A 21,802-nucleotide genomic window follows, 5' to 3' on the forward strand; every position below is an offset into this window, starting at 1 on the left:
GCACGAGGGTGCTGCAGGGTATTTCATCCCACTGTATCAATGGGATGCCAGTTTTGTTCGGGGCCTGTGGCTTACGGGAGGTAAAAGAGCTGAGGGTTGGGCGCAGCGTCACCAAATCTGCCCACCGCTGGTGTCGACGCAACCGAATTGGCGCGGGCGGGAGGACCAGCTCTCGCGGGTGGCGCACACGGGGCTTTCGTCCTCGGACGATGCCCCGATTCCCGGCAAGCAGTATTTAGAGTGGGTTTTGCTTTGTGACATGAGCAGTGATAGCAGGTGTGAGGGGGAGGGAGAGCCGCTTGCTTTTGGTTTTCGACCCTCATCTTCATTTCACATCATGAGTCATGTTACGTTCTGAGCTGAGTAACTGCTGGGGCTATTTTTACTCCAGCTCAGCAAGCTTCCTTCTCGCTGCTGCCACCGCCACCGCCGCTCGCTGCGGACCCAGGGGCAAAGGATGAGGAGACGGTGAGTGGCAGAGGCCGAGGGCAGGGGAAGCGGTGTTTGGGGTGGTGTCAGTGGAAAGGGGGACCGCTGCCCACCTAATCAATTTGGAAACAAAAATAGTATATGCCTCTTGAAAAACAACAGATGACCTGCGATGTGTGGTGTATTCACACACACACATATGTATATATTTATTATACTGGGAGAGGGGAAGGGGGGAGGGAGAGAAATTCCTTTCGAGTGCTATTCACCAGTCTGGAAAAATAAAGAAGGAAAGCAGAACATTTTTTCCTTTCATCAAAACAGGAAAGAGAGGGGGAATGGGGTGGGGAGCAGATCCATAGACATAATGGATGGTTGCCAGAGTAAGGAAATTGTTCCCTTCTACCCTAAACTTGGGGGTTGGGGGGGGAAGAAATACATGGTAGCGTGAGCAGGGAAGACTGCATCCCCTCCTCCCCACCTGGCGTAGGAACGTGTATGCACACGGGAAAGCGCTGGGAAATCAGTCCCCCCAGCTTCACCTTCTCTCTTTGAATCCTGCTTGAGCTGCATATCCACAGAGATGTGAAATGCCTTTGCCTTCTCCTTCACCCCAAAACGCGGGGCAGCAAGCTGCGGCCGGCACAAGCCCTCTCCCTCCCTGCCGTTGTCAGGGGCCATGCTCTGCCCTCTGCACGGTCCTCTGCACGCATCTGTGCGCTCGTCCCCCTTCCCCATCCTCTCCTCTCTGCCAGGTTTCTGCCAGGAATGGGTGAGATGAAGGAGGCGGCAAGGGGCTGGGGGAACTGGGGGAATCCCCCCGCCAGGGAGAGACAGGCAGGGGGGTGGTTCCCGGAGGAAGCCTGGCAGGTCCCACCAAATGCCTGCTCGCCAGGTGACACCTTCCTTTCCCCTGGAGCCAGTTGCTCTGTGAGCACTTTACTCATCCTTGGAAAGCATTTTCCCTGCCGGCACCAGGGGCGAGAAGGCAAATTATGCAAGCTCTGGGCACCCCGAGGCTCTGCCTTTCTCCAGCACCAAATATAAACACCAGGCTCCCTGCCTGTCTCTGTCTCCTTCCTTTGGTCTCTCTTCTCCTTTCCTCCTTTCTTCCTCCGGTAGACCAAACTCAGTCATTAGGAAGTTGGGGCAGCTTCCACGGCAGCAGCCTCTGGGGCAAACAGTGTAAACAGCGGCATAAGCTGTACGATGACTCTGTTCTGATTGCTTGGGTTGGGATAAGCCTCACACAACCGGGCAATGTGGCATAAAACCTATGTGCCCACGGAACGGGTCTCCTAAACTAGACATAAAACTTACTCTAGGTGCTTCATTTCAGTGTCACGGCTGCTCCCCTCCATTGACGGCTGCGGCAGCCCCGCGGAGTAGGCGTAGGGATTGCTCATCGTTCTCCTGAACTTAGAGACCGTAGCAGGAGCAACACCTAAGTTAGATACCTTGAGTGGGCGGGCTGACTACACGTTGGCTGTCAACACCTCCTAATTTCTTTCCATTGATTGTTTTTCAAAATAGGACTCATCATGGAGACGCTGAGACATCTCAGCTGTTCAAACTGAGTCTTGCTTTCCATTGTAAGCCCTGTTTTTCTTCCTGCTGTTTCACAACTCTCTCCCCCCTCTAAAAAAAATTAAAAAAAAAAAAAAAAAGATATCACCCCTCACATTGTGCCTCTGTGGATGGTGGCTAGCAGATCATTTTTTTCCACCGACATGAGATGAGGGGAGAGCAGCCTTGCAGCAAGGAACTGCCTGTTATCCTCGGACACGTGTCGCCCTCCTCCCTAGTGATAAGAAAATAACCGAGGAGATGAGTTCAACTGTTCACAGGTTAGGAAGCTGTAGCGGTGGTGAAAGTGTTTTAATAAGAAACCCTGCTACAGGCTGTTATGAAAGCTCTGCTTTTATTGCGGTTTGTCTGTGGGGCCGTTGCCAGCTAGCACAGTTGCGACCGGACCTTGTCAAGTCGCGATTATCTAATAGGACATTTTTACGGTCCAGCCACTTCATGTAGCCTTGAAATATCTTCCCACCGTATGCAATGGTGGTTTCAAACTCTTGTCCTGTGACATCTGGGACATCGATAGCCCCTCAGGCCTCCACACCCACCCCACAGGTCAGGTGAGGGGAAGATAGTCATTCCCATTAGATTTAGGGGTTCGTGGGATAAATGACAGGCTAATTTCACAAAAGGAAGAGAATCAAAGGAGCACCCACCTGGCTCAAGGCACAGCAGTTTTACATGCATGTGCCCCTATTGAGCTCAACACCAATGAGACTGGCCCAGCCTCTGGTGAGTCTAAAGACCTCACTAGAGAAAAATCTGTCCCTGTCTTAAAAGCAGAAAGAGTAAGGAAAAGCAACTGAAGACTGAGTGGCTTGAATATCATTTTGCTCTATTTCCAAGCAGGGTCATAGGTAGATGATTAGTCGAATTCCAAACATCCTCTTCCTCACCGTCTGGAGGTTCAACAGGGATTAGCTTTTTGTTTCTGATGTTGAGCTTCTAAAAACTGCCCGGCATCATCCACATGAAAATAAATAACTCTATTTCTATCCCAGCTCGCATGTAATGTAGCCGGATACTTAAAAAAAAAAAACACACCACACATAGCCCCCCCAAAACCAGGCCCTGCTGCAGCTCTTGTTGCTACCAAGCAAGAAATTCGCAGCAGTCCCTGCTAGCTTACTGCGGAGTTCTTCTCCTCTCCGGCAGTGATATCTCTCCCTGCTGAGGAGTTTAATCAGCCCTCCCACACACAGGCTGTTCTGTCCTGGCCAGGCAGCCACTACGGCATGGGGGACCCCCTACACATCTTCAGCGAGGTGGCCTGAAGGTGGTGGAGGTTATTTGAGGGCAGAGATCCTCAAAGGGCACCTGAGCCTCCATTTACCCCTTATGAACTTTAAACACGTAATGGGGACATGGACATTCGGGACCTAGCTGCCCTCAGCTCCCTCTACACAGATAGAAGGACTTCCAGAAGCTGGTTTGGCCATCCCAAATCCTCGTCTTTCCCGCCGCTGACCACCAGGGAGCCCAGGGCTATGGTGTTCCTTTGGCCAGTGCCATCTGGAGCGAGGCGAGATGGACCTAGGCCCCTTTAAAACCTTTTTTTGGAGCCTCCTACAGATTTCAGAAGGAGTTTCAGTGCCCAGGTAGATGTTAGGGTAGTAGCTCCACCCTGCTGGGGGGTCGGAGCCAAATTGTCATCATGTGAAATGGCTGGTAGGCTGCTGGCGGGCCAGGATAGAGAATGAGGGGAATTCTAAGAGCGTCCTGAGGAATTTGGGGTGGGACAGGGTTAGCATGGCTGGAGCACCTAAGGTAAAGTCCTGTTAAGGTCTCTGGCAGTGGAAACGAGCAAAGGTATGCGGTGCATTTCCACTTCCTCCCACTCGAGCTCCAAAATTGGGATCGAGCCACTTCAGACTCAGTTTGAGGGACTCCCAGGACACTCCTTATCTCTGCACTCATGCACCTCCAACGGCCTGGGCTTTGGAGCTGGCATGGCTCTGACAAACTCCCCACCTGTGGGGAAATCTGCCCCCTCTTCTTCTGGGCCAGGGTGAAGCGCAGTGATCCCTTGCGACCCAAGAGCACCTTGTCACGCTGCCCTACCGTAGGACCCTTCATTTTGTGTTTGAGTGACCTGTATCTGCGATGGGAGGAGCAGAGGTGCTATGCTATTTTAAGAAAGCTATGGAGGACCCCCAGTCTTCCTTGTGTCCCTCTGCTTCCTGACCAACATCCACATCCGTGAGACCAAAGTCAGGTTCAGGGGTGCAGCCGGCCAAGCTGGGAGGTGGTGCCAGATGCCTACTACAGAAGAGCATTTGGTGGGCTGCCTGCTCCTCGGCTCTGGTAGCTGCTCCTCATACCCGGACACTTTGCATGGCGCATATGCGAGTGCTGGTGCGAGACTGTGTGTTTTAGAGAGGGTTGGCTGCATGAGACTCGCAGGCACCTAGATAGTCTCAGGGAGCATGTGTGATGCTGTGAGATGAGGCCACTGGTACGCCGGTGGGTGTACGTATGTGAGAAAGGAAGAGAGAGGGGGAGAGTGAAGGAGAACACATGGATGCCCAGGGATGTGTGAATGAGACAAAATTTGCACATAGCTGTGCATGCGAGCGGCTCGAATAGAAGCGTGTGCGTAGCATAGAAAAAGCAGGGAAGATGCTTGGGATTCAGAGCGAACGCCTGCCGAGCGCCTGCGGTGCATGACGGTGCAGGAATATATCGGTGGATACGAGCCTGCACAAAGATGGTGCAGAAACCCCTCCTGGTCGTGCCTGGAGCGTGCTTTGCGAGTGTGCAACTCCACACCGGGAGATCGCTCGTACGCACATGAGAAGGCGTGCGTACGGGTGTTTTTTCAATAGGATATGACTCTTTCTTGAACTCACCTGTTAGCAGCCTTCCCCTCCCCATCCCTCTCCCCCCCAGCAAATATCTGCTTGCTTAATTTCCCTTCAGATGTTTATTACATCGTGGAGATAATCATGCAGCAAAATACCTCCCGGTGCCACGAGCAACATCAGATTGTCTTGTCGCAACGTTTAAATTTCTCTGGCTTTTTTTTTTTTTCCCCTGCACACAAAGAGATGTAAGATATTAAAGCCGCCTCTCTCCCTGGAGCTAGTGGTGTAGCAGGGCAGGGAAGGCGGCGAGTGGAGCTTAGAGAAATGGGCTCCAGACTGCAACAGCGAGAACCTGGGGCCAAAAAAATAACAAACTACCGTGCCGGGAACTCCTCTCTTCTTATCTCTTGCCGAGGAGGAAGGAATTTCTGTCCCCATTCCTCACGCGATATTAAAGCCACATTATACGGGTTATTACAGCATTAGTAATTTTTAATTAATTTATCATTTAAACTAACACACTTTTTATTTTGTCAGCAATGGATTGCTACTCCCTCACTAGATTTTTCGCCTTGATATCCAGCCAAGAGGATGGCAAGTTATGCTCCACCCATCTCCTCTCCTTTATAAAAGGAGCAGCCCCGAGTGCCAGTTTAGTCTCTCTTGCAGCTCGCAGCCTAATATAAAGACCCATCGGCTCACTCGCCTGCCCTTCGATTTTACCTTTTCTGCCTTTTTCTTTTTTTCCCTTTCTTGTCGCAACAGAGTGCGGGAGGCAGCAGCGGCTCCGCTCTGAGGCTTGTCAAGGCTCAGCGCACACACGCACGCACACACACGCGCGCAACCCACAGCGAAAACATTTGCTCTCACCTGTCTCCAAACCCAAAGCAAACCTCGCATCCAAGCAGACTGCCAACACTTTGAACGAGAAGGCACCCAAGCCAGAACCTAACGTAAGGGGAAGAAATTCAATGTGCAGTAGCAACTTCTCGCTAAAAAGCAAGCGGGCGTAAGGAAAAAAAGGAGCATTTTAAGAAAATGACACCTTAAGGAAGAAGGCTTTATTTTTGGATTTCGTACCAAACTTTGGAAAAGTTTTTTAATTATTATTTTGCGCATCTTTTTCTAAGAACATTGAGTCATTGTTACCTGCACGTAAAATCTTTTACACATATATATTTTAAAAAGGAAGAGAATCGAGAGGAAAAATAGCATGTGGACCACCTAGCAAAAGGCAGTACTGAAGCATCCCTCGCGGCAAGGGGGACGCAGACTCTGGATGCGTGTAATCCCGAGGGACTGCGTTTTTTTTTCCAGCGGGCTTATGAGATAGCACAGAGGCAGGCGAGCCACCGAGAATCACTCCGGTCTCCCCTCACCACCACCACCGCCGCCGCCACCTCCTCTCCCAAGGGCTCCCGCAGGTCTCCCACCAGCAGCCCGGCTCAGAGGGGAAATGGGAACGCGGGGCGCCCTCCATGCCTGAGGCCGGGCGGCCGCGGGGCTGTCTGCGGGAAGCGCTTCCCTCCCGGGGCTCGCCGTCCATGTGCCCGCAGCCGGCGGGGCCTGAAGTCGGGATGAATTTCGGCGTGGTCTTCGCGTTCATCCTCTCCCTGCCCCTGGCCCGCCTGGAGGTGAGTTTCCGTCGCCGGCAGCGGGCGGTGCTGCCGAGCTGGGAGCTCCGGAGCGGGGCGGGGGGGAGAGCGGCGGCGGCGCCTGTCGCCCCGCAGGTGCGGCGCGGTGAAGCCCGAGGGTGGCCGAGGGGGAGCGGAGCTGCACGGCGGGGGCACGGAGCCCGGGGCGGGCGGCGGCGGCTTTCCTGCCCCCGTCTGAGGGAAGGGCTCCGCAGGGCCGCGGGCGCGCTAATGGCGGGCAGAGCCGGCCGCCCCCGGCCCTGAGGGGGAGCGACCGTTGGGGCCGGTTTCCCGCCTGGCGTCGGGGGCTGCCCTCCCTCGGGACGGGCCCCGCCGGGGAGCCTTCGCCTGGAAATGACCCCAGCCCCGTGTGTGTCCCGGGCTGGAGTCAGCGCCAGGCTGGTGGGGAAGGGGACACCGGGCTGAAGCCGTCCCTGGTTCGTGCGGGAGCAGGGGTGCTGCTGGGGAGCCCCGGGGAGCCCGCAGCCTCCTGCCCCGCCAGCAGCTTTGCCCGGCGGCTGTCACCCCGGGGCCGGTGCCAGCCGGCGGCTCCACCAAGCCTCTCGCCCCCTCCGGTTATTTTGGCATCGCGGTGCAGCGTGCGCGAGGCGGGGACCGAGCCTCCAGAATAACGCACGGCATGAAACCCAACGCGACATCACCAAGGGGCCGATGGAGAAAGGGCGGAGGGGCTTAGGGGACAGCATGGCTACACCGACACCGGGGCGGCACAGTCATTCAGTAAGGTGTGTGTCTAGCTGGGGCCGTGGGAAGAGGCAGGAGATGAGCATCTCTGCTGAGCTTGCACGGTCACGCAAGCATCTTGTCCTGCAGCCCTCTGCGTCCTCTGCTCCGGAGGAAGCCAGGCACAGGGTGGTGGATTTGGCTGACGAACATAAACCCCAACCCTCTTCGGTTTCCCTACATGGAAGTCAAAGCCTCACCCCGAGCCATGGTCGAGGAAGAGGAGCCCCAGGACCCCAAATCCTTCCACCTCTGCTGCCATGTTTCATCGTCTGATCACATGCAGATTGAGGGGATCAGAAAGCCCCTAACAATTTACTCACGGTGCTCGGTTCCCACTTCAGCTCTACCCAAGGTGGCAAAGCCATGGGTTGGATCTGCAGCTTGGGGGTTATCAGGGGCAGGAAATTTCCTCCCACCATCGCATCGCCTCTTTATGAGCCCATTCTGCCCTTGCCCAAGCCGCAAAGGGAAGCAGTTAGAGCTGTGGGCTGCCCAGTTTGTTTAGGGCAGAGGATGGTATTTCCTCTGTGGGTGGCTCAGATCTCTTTCTCCCATGCAATGTGCAACATCAGCTATGGTTGGCGCTGGGGAAGGGTGAAGATGGAAGTGTTTGATCTCAGGGGGCTGTTATTCTGCGCTGTAATCACATTAAAACACTGCACAGCTCTTTGACAGCCTAGCAGGGATAGAGTTTGGGAATTCTAGCTCTAGGTTTCTTGGGAGGAATCATGATATCCATCATTTTATGACCAGAGAACCAAGAAGGTTTCTGCTTGGGTAGATGCTTCTCCCTGCAGCCCATCCCCACATCTACTCTGAGGGCAGTGTGTTGCACCTCTGCGCACCAGGCGCATACAACACGACTCCTACCAGGCTGCCGAACCGTAGTCATCCTCTGAATGGGGCTTGCACCTCTTCCCCAGCCCTGCTGGAGAAAGTGAACAGGGAACAGTAGCTCCCCCTGATCAGCAGAGGCCTGAGCCAGGAGATGGAGCCTCCTGAGTCCCTCTCCCTCTTCGATCACACCCATCTGGAGCTGGAGGGCCCTGGAGCTCTTCCAGCGGGAGGGAGTACGAGCCTCAGCGGGAAGGTATTTGCCAGTTGGGAAGCGAGGATGCTAAACCGATTTGCATTTGCCCCGCAGGCTGTAATAGTTGCCTTGCAACATTTACAGAGATGGGCTGAGCCCGGCGTGGTTGTGCTGGGGTGAAGCCCCACTGGCAGGGCGCTCTGGAATTCCCAAGGAATGGGGTGTGGCTGGGCGCTTGCTTATAACCTCGGCCCAGCTCCCCATCGCCTCTTCCTGGTGCAAGGCTCCGGGGCTCTTCCCGAGTCTTCCTAGCACGAGGCTGTGACAAGGACAAAGCAGTGGAAGCCAAGGATGGATGACATGTTTGGGGCGAGCTTGTGGAAGGAGCTGCCTCCCTCTCACCGTCAGCTGATGCGCAGCAGCAGGAGAGAATGACAGTGGTTCCTGCACTGTTTCCAGCGCTGCCGGTACACAACCGGCCCCGGGGGTGGGAATGCCTCCAGCCCTCCTCACAGGGGAGGTGTGGGGGGAGCGTGGAGGAGCGGGATGGAGCAGTGGAGTCCCCCTTGAAATGGGAAAAGGGTGGGTAGGTCTGGCTGTATTTTAGGAACGTGGGCTAGATCAAACGTTAAGTTTGATTCTTTTAAGGGAGGAAAACATAAGCTGCCGTCCCACGTGGAAGGGGCTCGTGTGAGGAGGGTTGTGCCTGCCGCAGGGAGAGGCAGGCGTGGTCCTCCGGCAAGTGGATGTCGGGGTCCGACTGTAGCCAGGAGTGGTGCTGGAAGGGTGGAAATCCTGTGCCAGCGGAGCAAGAGCCTCAGGGGTTCAGCGGGCTGGTGGCAGGTGCTGCCGGTCTTGCTCTCTGCCAGGGAATGTGGTGGTGTCTCCCCTCGGGGTCCTCACATCAGCTTCAGAGGGAATTAAAAAATGCTGTTTGGGTTTTTTTGCGTGGCTGATCACTCAAGACCCTGCTGCCAAGATCCCCTGCCGTGGTCAGTGTGGAGGTGCTCGGGAAAGTCCTCGTCTCCCAGGCAGAGTAGCAGATAGCTGGGTGCTTCCCTGCCCTGGGCTGGTGCTGCTGCTACCCTTCCGTCCTTCTGTGCGCAGCCACGTGTGGGTGTGTAGACACACCACCCAAAAAAAGAGGACTGGAGGAGTCCTCACCTTGGGAGTATCCTTGGCTGGTTTCTTTGAGCCCCGAGGGTTTGCTTTCCCTGCCAGTTGCACAATCTTTGCTCTCTCCTCCTCTGTATCTGTTGTGCTACCAAGAGAGACACACCTTCAGGCAAGACTCTGAAACCCTTGCCTGGGAATAGCCGGAGGGAGGACGGGAGCACAGCCCTGCATATTCCCTGCGCCACCTCAGCAGCGGCTGATCGCAAGGGGACCTTTCGGCATCCCTGGTGCTCAAAAGCATGTGTTGGCAGAAAGCTCCAGAGGCAGGAGGTGGTGGGGTTAGGGAGGAGGCTGATTTTGGGAGAGCGTGTGTGTGGGGAGCGGGGACGGGGGAATGTCCCGTTCGCAGGGCATTGCTGCACGTGCAGCGGTTTGCAGCGGCCAAGCAGCGCTGCTGACGTCTGGGAGGAGGGAGGCGAAGCTGACGCACTGAGAGGCCCCGGCGTCACAGCCGCAGCGCAGAGCAGCTGCCGGGCAGGCAGGGCCCCTGCCCAGGTGCTCTGCTGCCGTGTGTCAGGTGTGCCGCGGCTCTCGCCCCAACAAGTGCCAGCAGCCGGGAGAAAGGGAGGGGACGTCCCTGCCAGGGGACTGGCAACATGGGGAGTGGCCCTGCGGATCATGGGAGAGCCAGGCACTGGGGGCAGAGGGAGGGAGGGAAGAACAAACTTACTTTCTTCTAGGAATTCAGGGCCTTGCAGGAATAGGAGGCCAGGCCTTGGGGCACTTGACAGCCAGCCAGGAGTCCATTGAGACAAAAGTCTTCTTTGATCTGCCGCACAGTTAAAAAAGGAGATTGTTAACCTGCGTTAGACAAATAACTCCAAAGGAGCTGCGAAGCAGGAAAAGCACCAGCTGCTCGGTCTGGTGTGTTGGGGATCCCACCTCCTGCAGTGCTCCTCTGCCTTCTGACCCCATGGTGGAGGTGGCTGGGGGACGTCTGCGTCCCTGTGTCCCATTCCCACCAAGTGCCCCGAGCCCAGGTGTGTGCGGTGCCCCAGTCTCAGAGCTTCCCAGGCATAGGGCTGGGATGGGGGGCCAGAGGCATGGCTGTTCCCAGTCACAGACCCCAAAGCGAGCAAGGACAAGCCATGCAGCTCAGGTCTGCGTAGCTCCTCTTAGGCAGCCTTGAACACGGTTCTGCAGCACTAGCGGAAAGTAAGGAGCTTCACAGGCTTGCGGTTGTCGCTGGCAGAGCTGCCTTGCAGGCCCCGGGGAGGAGGACAGGATTATGAGCCATGTGGGCTGGTGATACGCCGTAGCCATGCTGATAGTATCTGCAACAAGAAAAAAATTGGCACCTAAAGCTGCTGCTGAGGGCAGGGAGTGGAGCTTATTCCTACAGGCAGTCCCCAGCAATCCGGCTCCTGAGGGCCTGCATTTGCAATCCCTGATTCGTATCTGTTCCCCCTGCTCAGTTAGCAAGGTGACACCTCCCAGCTCTCTTCCAAAGTCACCGAGTCTCGTAACACCTGCCCACACTCTCCCCCAGCGAGTGCCAGAGTTTAAAATAAAGTTCCATTTCCTACACATATTAAGTGTCAGAAAGGACCGGGGGCATCCGTGCGCAGCAGCATTTGTACACAAATGCATTTGGCTGACAGGTGCAAACATTAAAAAGCCTGCAATTTCACTGCCCAGCGCTGAGCTCTGGCTGCACGTACTGAGAATTGCAAATGATCCCTTTTCCTGTAAACGTGTGTGGCACAAGGCAGGGAGGTGCTGCAGAGCCTCTCCAGCACTGGGCTGTAGGTCCCACTTTTCCTCACGCAGCAGGAGTTGTCAGAAGGCATCTTCATTTCGCAGCTATTCAGTGATCCCTGAATTATACAAGTCTCTCTCTCGCTGTGCATTCATCACTGATGCTGCTTCCCTCTCCCTCGGAGACTGAGGAAGTAACGCCTGGGGATGTAAAATCTGCTTTTCGCTGCAGGCGGACAGCCAGATCTGTGGTGAGATGTGACAGTGACAGGGACGGAGCGGGGCAGAGAGGCTCGATCTGACTCGAGCTCTCTGCTGGGTCTGGCTGCGGAGGTTTAAGACGCTAGTGTTGTCTGCTCTGCAGCTATCCCAGGAGGGTTCTGCCCCGTGACTTGGGCTGCAGCAGCCTTCAAGCCACAGCGTCCTCGTTTAAGTTATAGTATTAGAGGGTGGGCTAGCAGGGCTGAGGAGGGAGCACTCCTATTGCCCTGTTAGTAGAGGCGAAGGGCGGGTGGCCAAGGGACAGGCACGTGTGGGAGGGTGCCAGGCTCAAGCAGTCATGCCAAAGTGGCTGCAGGTTTGGGCTAAAGCCCTCAAGGTTTAAAAGCCAACGTTTAACCACCTGCCTGGCGGTTTTCTTTGACTCCAAGTGGAAGGGAAATGCACTGAATGCAGGCAGGGAGGGAATAGCTGTACACTAGAAGGACCACACACATGCCACCGACTGCCCGTAAAACCCACACGAAAATCCCTGCATTTCACAAGCACATGAGCCAAGTTCTCCTCTCAGTTACAGGGGCATGTGTAGGGCTGTGGCTCAGACGGCATCCAGCACCAGGCTGAAAGAGCAACTTTTCCGCATGAGTAGCCCTGAATGAAGAGAGCTAGGAGCTAAGCAAACACTTTGGCCAGTACTTTCCTCCGTCTCTTTTTCTAGTCTTTCGGAAGTATGTTTTAATCAGTGCTTGCTTTCCCATACCGCTCCTTTGTAGTCTTGTTAAGTGCTGTCACTGGGACCCATTCAAGCCTGAGTAAAATTCAAGCAGAGTAAAATTCCCAAGAGACTGATGGCATTGCACCTGCCTGCACAAACCCTGCATCTGGCCCATCATCTGATGTCTATAAACCTGCTTACTTAAGTTTTTTTGGCACTGGCATGCAATGACATCCAAGCTCCCATGTGTTTCTTCATCCAAATCAGCTCCTCAGCCCACCACCTCGAACAGCCTTTCATGTCCTCCCTGCAGCGTTTGTGGCTTCACCGCGGGCTCATGCTGGAGCAGCCTCAGCTGCGAAGGTCAATCTTCCTCTCCAACCCCCACTTTTTTTTTTTTTTAAAGAGTATGCAAATGATGTATATTATTGGGCCGCTGTGGTTTGAAAACACACGCGCACGCACACGCGCACGCACACGATATCTGACAAAGCCCGTGAGGGAGTTTCATAACAGAGGGAAATATTGGGAAGGTTTTATCTGATAGCGTAAGGGAAGTCTGTTAAAACGCCTTTACTGCAGGCAGCAGGAATGAGAGGCCACCTGGAGAAGTCATACAGCACCGGAGAAGGAAGCCTTGCTGGCCGCTTGCATAGCATTCGGGGCTCTGCTGTGCAGCCCAGGCATTTTTTGGCTTTTTCAGTCTCCTGACTGCTTTGTCAGAGGCAGCGAGAGGGGGTCTCTCACTTTTGCTCAGGTTTCAGGCTCGTGCCTTTGTGAGGGCATGTCTTTGCGTTTCGCTGGTTCTGTCATGCCTCCTCCGTGCTCCTTTGATTCCCCCCCCCCCCGCTCCGTGACGCAGTCAGTATTTGCAAATCACCTCTCTAACGCTTGTTTCTCCCCTTCTTTTCTTTTTGCTGTCTGGCAGGGGGACCCCATACCCGAAGACATTTATGAGATTTTGGGTGGCAGCTCAGTGCGCTCCATCAGCGACCTCCAGCGTGCCCTGCGGATAGACTCCGTAGGTAAATCTCCTCTTCACCAAACACTCCTCTATTTTTTCTGAACTCTTTGAGGGGGGCGGAGGGGATATTCTGTTTTCCAGCAGGCACACTATCAACAGACCTCACTGTAAATATAGGAACCATTCGGGAGCCAAGACCTGGCTATTTACACACCTAGCCCTCTTGAAACCTGTGGGGAGTTAGGCAACTAGATGTCTTTTTAGATCTCCACCTAACAGCCTGGTCTATCGAGGGACACTGGCTTCCAAAAATTATAGGAGATGAGCAAGGTGAGTGCAAGGAACTGAGGTCAGCACTTTTTACCCTGGAAGATGCACAGGCAGCAGGGCTTGAACTGGCCGAGGATCAGTTTAGGAGGTGGAGAAATGGGAGGTGGAAATCGGGTGACAGAGGAGGAAAGGGCTGAGTGGGTTCTCAGGTTTAGCATCCACAAAAGGCCACAGGCTCCCAGAGGCTCTGAGGATGACAGCGGCAGAGCACGTGTCCGTGGGTGAGATAGAGGACAGGGGCTAAGTCAGGGTAGCATCTCTTCACCTCCTGCCTGTAGATAAGAGCTCCGGGGGCTGCAGTGCCTCAGGGTCACTTGGCCAGGGCTGAGGAGCAGTGAAGCATGGAGGGGTCGGCACGTGTGGGAATTGGAGCACGCGCCGCGGCGGCTGGGCTGGCCCAGGAATTTATTTATAAATGGTCTCTTCAGAGCAAATTCCTTTCTATTCTAACCCTGCTCCCGCCCGTCGTCCCCCGGCCCCCCCAGCTCGCCTTCTCTCTCGTGTTTTGTCTGTTTGGAGCTTTGTAATCCTTGCCGAGACACTATCTACGGGGGAACAGAATTTCCTGCTTTTGTTTCCTATGCCAGTCCAACCACTGGCGCAGTCTCAAAAGCATTCCCGCTGCCTTTCAAAACGGCCCTGGAGGGGCAGGGGGGGAAAAGCGAGGGGGAGGGCACCAGCTGCGTTCAGCTATTGTTTGCCTTAGAAAGAGGCGACGAGGCTCCCCACCACCGCCACGGCCGCTCCCTGCCCTCACCAGTTCCCTCCTCCTTGTCCATGAGCCACACAATGGGGCAACTTCCAAAATTAGCTGTGCTGGATTGTCCCAGGCTGGTCCCCCCGCCCCAGCCGTCTTCAGTGCTGACCCGGGGTGTAGAAGGACAACCTGGTGGAGGGAGGGACCTGGTTTTCAATAGGAGATTTGTTTTGAGTCAACAGTTGTTGCTATTTTTTTTCCCCCTTCTCCCTCCTCTCATCAACTCAACCTCTGCGCAAAAGGCAGCCCCCACCCTCGTTTGATAAAATGCCAGGCGGCACAGGATGGAGGGGTGGGGAAGGAGCGGCTGAGAAGATGCGTGCAGTCTGTCATGTCCCGGTGTCTAAGGAACAGATACATCTCTATCGCAGTTACTAACCGCCCTCACAATTCAGAAATAAAATGGGCTTCTCTTGTTGACTTGAAAAATCCAGGGGTATGGGAGAAGGCTGCAGAGCTTTGAGTCACTGGTTTCACTTCAGGTCCCAGATGGGAAAGGCTGGTCAGGGAAACAGAAAATGGTGCTGTGAAGCTGTCTCTTTGTTGCACCTTGTGGCTCTCATCTGCTCCCAGGTAGTGACTGAGGGGCATCACTGTTTGCTTGCCCTGTGTGGAATTAGCGTATTAGCAAAATAATCCCAAAGCAGCTGGGGCTATTCCCTCTGCTGTCCATGCCCCATGTATGTGTCACATCTGCTGCCCTCCACTAACTGCACAGGGAGCTGGGATTAGGCAGCTCCAGGAGGCAGATGAGCTGAGATACGGCTCTCCTGACCTTGGACGCTACTGTAGACCTTAACTGTGGCTGCCTGCAAAGCAGGCATGACCATCTAAGCCCGTCAGCCAGACACATCTGTAGCCCCCTGGATAGCTACATGCCCTTCTAGCGCGTGATCCACCAGATCTCATTTTGGGTGTCTGCCTCAGGGCGAGATGAATGGTGTCCTAGAATTGATTGCACCTCTCCAGCTGCTTTAAAAGGTGTCTGTCTGTCCACCTCACACGTAGATGTTGACTGCTCAGGCACATGATTCCTGCCTTGTGAATACAGCCTCTGTGCACCCACCCCAAATCCTTCAGCAATTGCTTCAGAGCTGAGCTGAGAGCGAAGTCGCTGCTCCCCTTATAAGAGGGCTGCACTAGGGCAGGATGGAGGAAGAGGGATGGGACATGATAGGTATGGGAAGTCTGCTCCACCACGCATCTGATAAACAGAGATCTTCCACTGGCCCCAAATTCACTTTAAGAAAATTGCTCCCTTGATGCTGACGTCCATTCAGCTTCCTTCAGCTGCTAAAGCAGGTCAGAGAAGGAAAGAGCTGTGGCTGGGTGGGAGCTATCTCTGAGCGTGGCCATTGTCCGGCACTCAGGAGGGGCTGCGTGTTGGAGTGCTCCATGGGGATTATGGGCATTTCTCTATTCAGCGCTTCCTATGGGAAAAAGCAGTGGGGTGGGAGGCAACTGCTCAGGGCTGGCCTGAATGCTATCTGCCTTCCTCTCCCATCGCTGACTGAACTACCTCCAGATCCTGCAGCTTTCCTTAGAGCAGTATAGGGGAAAAGTAATTTTAATTTTTTTTTTCTGTTCTTCTGTCATAAAACTGACTCTAACCTAGAGTGGCTGCAGTGGGCTGGGAGAGAGAAAGCAAGCACCCCACCTCCCACTCATCATCCCCTTCACCTGCCCCCTCACACCTCAACTCTCCCAGTCCCAAGCCATCCCAGCAAGGCACCACGGTGTTATATACCAAACTTTCTGCTGGTCCCATCTGGTCTTTGATCCTCCTTGCTGTATCCTGGTCTCAGCCAGCTAATCTGGATCCCTCTGCTACTCCTCTCTGATACCAGAAAGCCCTGTCATTGGCTTTGTCATTCTTGAGCCAGAGTTTTCCTCTCCCAGACCTGACTGGGACCCCTCTTTCACGATAGGCTTGTTGCTTTCAACTGCCTAGCCTGAGCAAAGAGCAAACCTAGAGTCCCCGTGCCGCAGCACAGCTGTGACCTTGCTGGTGGATTTACACCTAGTGTGACGTACTGGGGCCGTGGCTTATCCCACGTCTCTGCACTTTGCCTGGTGAGCAGAGCACAAGTGCCTGCTGTCTTCTGCCTGGTGCTATTAGGTTATGTCTTTCCCTTTGCAGAGGAGGATAGCTCAAGCCTGGACCTGAATGCGACTCAGACTGGTCAAAACCCTATGGCCCTGTCTCGAGAGCGACGAAGCCTAGGTGAGTCGGGGGTGTTGCACCTTGTGATTGTTGGGGCACTCACCTGAGCAGCTGTGGGTGGGTGCAGATGCATGTCTGAGATGCGTATGTGGGGGTAGAGGTTATAGTGCGCATGGGTGTGTAGGCAGATGAGAAGGAGGGTCTGGGCCTCAGGTAGGAGCTGAGTGTTACACCCCAGGAGGGCAGGAGAGGGACTCTGGAGCTCTGCAAGCTGCTCTGCTTTAAATCCCGCTGGTGCTGATTTGCTCTAAAGAAGTGTCATCTCCTGCCTAGGACTGCCGCTGCAGTGAGAAGCATCATTTTACTGGGGCCTCCTCCACAGGGCGTGGCTCTGTCCAGGGAGGGAGCTGGAGGGGTGGGAGAAGGAGAGTGTGTGTGTGTGTGCGTGCGTGTGTGTGAACTGTGGGGGGTCTTTCTCTTCCAGTAGAGGTGGCTGCAGTGGGCTGGTAACAGCTGCAAAGCCCGTTTCATCCCCCCTTCTCTTGGCCCTCCGTAGATGCTCTGGCAGCAGCAGAGCCAGCTGTCCTTGCGGAGTGCAAGACGCGGACGGTGGTCTTTGAAATCTCCCGCAACATGGTGGACAGCACCAACGCCAACTTTGTAGTGTGGCCACCCTGCGTGGAGGTGCAGCGCTGCTCCGGGTGTTGCAACAACCGCAACGTGCAGTGTCGCCCCACGCAGATTCGCGTCCGGCCCGTCCAGGTAAGGGAGACATCTCCCACTGCTCCCTCCTCCCACAGCCCACCTCCACCCCTAACCCCCCAAAACCAAAACCACAGCAGGTCTCAGGTGCAAGGCTCACACAGCTGTCTGTTCCCTTGCACTCCCTCTGCACTTACATCTTCTGCATTACCCACGCAGTGCTGCAGCCTCTGGCGCGGGGTGACGTCCCTGCCAGCTGCTGGGAGGGCTGGTGCTGTCCAGCAGCTGGGGGCTGTCACCATAGCAGAGCTACAGGACACTGTCCCCAGCTGCAGCTCCACGCCGCAGCTATTTCTGTGGCTTGAGGCGGCCTTGTCTGCTGTGTTACAGCAGAAGAAACAGGACACTTTCATCTCAGGAACTGTTTTTGATGCAAAAAGAGGAGGGCTTGCAGTGTCAGTCTCCATCCCTCCTGCTGCTGCTGCAGCTTCTTCCCAGGACACCCGTTGGAGCAGCTTCTCCTCTTTCTCAGCCCCACGGTTACCTCCTGACCTGCTCCAGCAGCAAGCAGACACCTGATGACTAACCTCTTGCTCTGATCCTGCACTCCTCACAGCTACCAGTGATCTCCTCACAGCTTCCTCCCAGACAGCTTGTTTAAAAATAATACTTATCCCGTACTAATCCTCTGCCTGAACCGTAAGAGACTCCCCCAGGCCGGCGGCAGAGGTTGGCTGGGAGAGGTTGTATTCACACAGCCCTTTTCATCAGGAAATTCCTTTCTCAGAAAAACCAGGCTGAATGAGGGAAAAATGGGGGGGAGCAGGAGTTGTTTTTGTGGAAAAAACAAGTGAGAGGTCAAAAGCCAGCCTGAAAAAGTGACCTGGAAATGGTTTCTTTGAGGACAGAGGTCTCTCTATTGTTTGGTTGGAAGTGTTTGTCTAGCGAGCAGCGTGTGGTCTGAAGCGTGTGGAGTGGGCTTTCAAGGAAAGATAAACAGCTTGGCGGCTTCAGCGCTGGCTGAGGGATGCTGCTGGGGGCAGTGGGTTTAGAGGAATTCAATCCCAGACGTGCGGCAGAGCGAGTATTTATAGCTTGCGGAGCACTTCAAGGACCGCAGTCTTGTTAGATAAGCTGAGTGGGGTCAGGCCCGGCTGCTCCTGGAGTGGGAGGACACCCTAGAAAGCTCGTGCCCTGTGGTGGGATGTGGAACAGTGAGTCTTCCCTCTGAGTCAGCACTGGTGGAGAGTCCGAGGGAATTTCCAGAGCACCGCCTTTCCCGTGAAACATGGAGCTGAGGGCTTCAGCCCTGCAAGTTATTAAAGAGCTTGAGACAAATTCAGACAGGCCTCAGCAGAGCTGGTGAAGCTGCATTTGCTTGCATCAGGCCTGAGTTTTTCTCCTTTTGCCCTTCCTCTAGGATCCTGTGGGAATTAATTCTGGTTGCCCCCACGTCTCCACCATCACAGCTGTCAGAAACAGGCTAGCATGTTCTGCACGTCCCATGTTTCTGTCTGTGATCAACCAGTCACCCTGCTTAAGCAGCGGTAATAGTTAGGAACAGGGGAAACAACCAGTCACATCCCAACTTGCCTGGTCTAGGTCTGCTCTGCTGGTGTGTGCAGAACTAGCTCCCATACGCACCACCCCCGAATTTGAACCGTGCTCTATAAACTGCCTTCTGACCCTTTAGGAAGAAAGCCAATACTGAAGCGTACTGACACTGATTATTTTTACAGAGTGGGAGCTACAGCTGTATTCATCTTTTGCTTGCCTCCCTCTTCCAAATAGGTGAACAAGATCGAATTTGTCCAGAGGAAACCAAAATTCAAAAAAGTCGTTGTGCCTTTGGAGGACCACGTGCAGTGTCGGTGTGAAGCGGTGTCCCGTCAGCCCCCCAGGAACAGCCGGCCAGGGCCACGTGAACAGAGACGTAAGGATCTTGGCGTTAGTAGAGTGGAGGGAGGTGTGAGAAGAGAGACTGGGGAGAGAGGAAAGAGCCCTCCGCTGGTTTCAATCTGCTTAGCTCCAGTGAATCCCACGGGCCTTCACTGGGTTATACCAGCCGAGGGACCTTTCCCAGGATGTCTGCCTGCCAGCAAGGGGCTGGAACCGAGGGAAATGAAGGAGGGGAAGGTGAGAGGTGAGGGGAAGGGCATCGTGGGAAAAGGGAGAGAGCAGAGACTGTGGAAAACAGAGAATAAGGGACAGAAGAACAGAAGGCGGCCTTGTGGCCCTCCTGTTGCAGAGCTGTTTGTTGATAGCGGCGGGAAAAGATATTTCAACATGACCCAGCCGCCCCTCGCTGTACAATCTCCCCTCTGTTTTGGCAGGCTTGTCACCGTCGTTCACCACAGCCGCTGTCTCACAGAGGCAGCGAGTACGCCGGCCGCCAGTGCAGAAGAGGAAACATAAGAAGTACAAGCATGTCAACGATAAGAAAGTGCTGAAAGAAATCCTCGTAGCATAGAAGTGCTGGCAGGGGAGAGAGAGCCCAAGGCAGGTAGGAGCAAGCTGCTTTTCCAGTTGGGAGAAATGCTCTCCCAGGACACGGTTCTGCCCGAGCACCTCAGACGCTTCCCACAGCACCAGCCGCTCATTCAGTGTGGGGCTACTGCAGGGCCTGGGTGTGATAAAACCAAGGTCGAAGGAGGAGGAAGGGCTAGGCTGGGACCCAATGCGTGCGTCCTATTTATGGCTTTATGGCTCTTTGCAGAGGTGGAAGGATCATGCTGCAACCATACTTGCTGTCGGGCCCTGCCTTCCCCTTTCTCTGCGTCCCTTACAGGCAGAGAGTGAGCCTGACTTCTTTCTACACCTACATCTCCTCGGGCTCCATGTAATTCATCTCTTCTGTGGAGCAACTCCTGTTCTCCTTTCTCTATTGATTCTCTGTTGAAAGCAGAGAATTAATGTTGCTCTGGGGATCCCTTTTCCTTTTATTTCATTAGCTGAGTTGGCAGAAAGACTGAAAACCAGCGACACTTGGTTCATCTCTCTCCTAGCAGGAAGCCTGTGTGCATAAGGAAGGTCATACCAGGGGAAAGGAGAACTGGAATCTCTGGCAAGAGATCTGGACTTTGTCAGGCCAGGGTCTGCTTCTTCTCTCCCTGACTTGTGTAAACAGGAGTAATTCCCTCGTCATCAGAAGAATTTCAGTGGTACAAGGGAAAGGAGAATAAGCCCTGGTTCCCCATGAGAGAGGGAAAGGTGCAGAAAAGAAAGAGTAGCCAGGGCACGGACCTGGGGGGCTGAATTTAGAGAGAGGCGGCACAGCCTAACAGGGAAAGCCCTGGCCCGTGACTCAGCAGTTCCAGCTCTGCCGCGGCCCCTTGAATGAGCCCAGGCTGCTCGCTTCACATTCACTTCCCCTCGCCTTGGGAGAGGGGGACGACGAGCTTCCACTGCGTGGCGTTTCAGGAGATGGGGACGAGGGGTACCAAGCGGTGTCTTGGGATTGGTATTCCCACGCTTAGCACTACGAGGGCTCTGATTATCCCAGGATCTTCCTGGCCAGCCCAAGGTTCCCAGGGTAGAAATGATGCAAATCCATGCAAATCTCAGCTCTGGCTCAAGTTGTCCAGGGGAAAAAATAGAGAAGGTCAAAAGCCCTCCTGGGCTTCTAATCTGGCACTTCAACACAAACATTTCCAGAGGAGAAAATGAGAGAGGAGGGGAGCTGCAGGGGCAGAGGGTTACATATTCTAATGCCGTGTCTGTTTTTGTTTCACTTCCAGGTTTATTTAATATATTTGCTGTATTGCCCCCATGGGGTCCTTGGAGTGATAACTTTTCCTCTTTGTCCGTCTGCCTCGACGTCTGATTCAGACGACAATTGGTGCTTCCCTTTCCATCAGTGGATCTTCTCCCACCAAAGCCTCTCCCTTCTTTCATTTATTATCATAATTTTAAAGTTTTACACACACAAAAAAAGGACAAACGTGACCTATATATATATATATATGTATATATATATATATATGAGAAAAGAACAAAGTACAAATAAAACCAGGAACCCCAACAGCCACAACATGCGATGAGGACAGGACAATGCCTTCCCTACTCCAGAGGACAGGATGGAAAATGTGAAAAGGAAAGTGGGTCCAATTTCTTCTGAGAGGAGGAGAAAAACACATGGACAGAGGGTGGAAGGGGAATATTCTCCCTTCCCCTCACGTTTCTGGTAAGGCTGGGGGGCCCGGCTGAGAGCAACACTTGCACTGGACCTACATTATGAAAACAGGCGTATCTCAGATTGCGAGTGGTGACCGATGATGGAAAATGCACTAAGGACTTTTATTGCCCTACCTGGACAGATATATATTTTTAATGTGCGTGTGTATATTTTATTTTAAAAAAGAAAAACCAAAACCACTAAGATATACAACATCTCGGGGAACAGAACAAAAAAAGAAAAAAAACCAAAAGAAAGAAGCCAAATGCATTCCCCCCCCCCCCCCCCCCTTTCCCCTCCTGCTCCTGGTGCTGACCGGAAGGTGTTTGGATCGTGGGGAAGGAGCAGACAGCGGCAGAATCATCTCCACGCCCCCGGCCCCTGCCAAGGGGAGCCATCTTTGCACATGCTGGTGGAGAATTCAACTTTCCAGGCTCGGACTCAGATTGTTTTTTAAATTCGCTCTGTATGTGTGCGTGTGTATATGTGTGTGTGTGTGTATATATATATATATATATACGTGTGTGTGCGTGTGTGTGTGTATGTGTATTTATACATACATATATAAATATATATATATATATGTATCTTAAATGGATTTCATTCCCCGGTGGCAGGAAGCTCAGAGGCACGTGCATGCACCAGCTTCATTGGGCTGGCAGAAAAGCACACTGTTACTGC

The 21,802-nt window shown here is 54.0% G+C and overlaps 1 protein-coding gene across 2 annotated transcripts; it reads left to right on the forward strand.

Annotated features, from left to right (window-relative positions):
- Positions 1-328: 328 nt before the first annotated feature.
- On the forward strand, positions 329-21,546 carry PDGFB (platelet derived growth factor subunit B). 2 transcript variants are annotated; one of them, XM_087765416.1, is made up of 8 exons: positions 329-468; positions 5,349-6,445; positions 12,959-13,055; positions 16,222-16,305; positions 16,802-17,007; positions 18,739-18,880; positions 19,281-19,450; positions 20,685-21,546. In XM_087765416.1, the coding sequence occupies exons 2-7, from the start codon at positions 6,290-6,292 to the stop codon at positions 19,415-19,417; spliced, it is 822 nt and encodes a 273-aa protein (XP_087621542.1). In that variant the 5' UTR covers positions 329-468; positions 5,349-6,289; the 3' UTR covers positions 19,418-19,450; positions 20,685-21,546. The 2 variants fall into 2 exon arrangements, with proteins under 2 accessions (XP_087621542.1, XP_009473487.2); XM_009475212.2 differs by having other exon boundaries at positions 5,577-6,445.
- Positions 21,547-21,802: the final 256 nt, after the last annotated feature.

The sequence above is a fragment of the Nipponia nippon genome, unplaced genomic scaffold, assembly GCF_047370975.1.
Source record: "Nipponia nippon isolate SJK-2023a ecotype South Korea unplaced genomic scaffold, ASM4737097v1 scaffold_3, whole genome shotgun sequence".
Taxonomy (NCBI): domain Eukaryota; kingdom Metazoa; phylum Chordata; class Aves; order Pelecaniformes; family Threskiornithidae; genus Nipponia; species Nipponia nippon.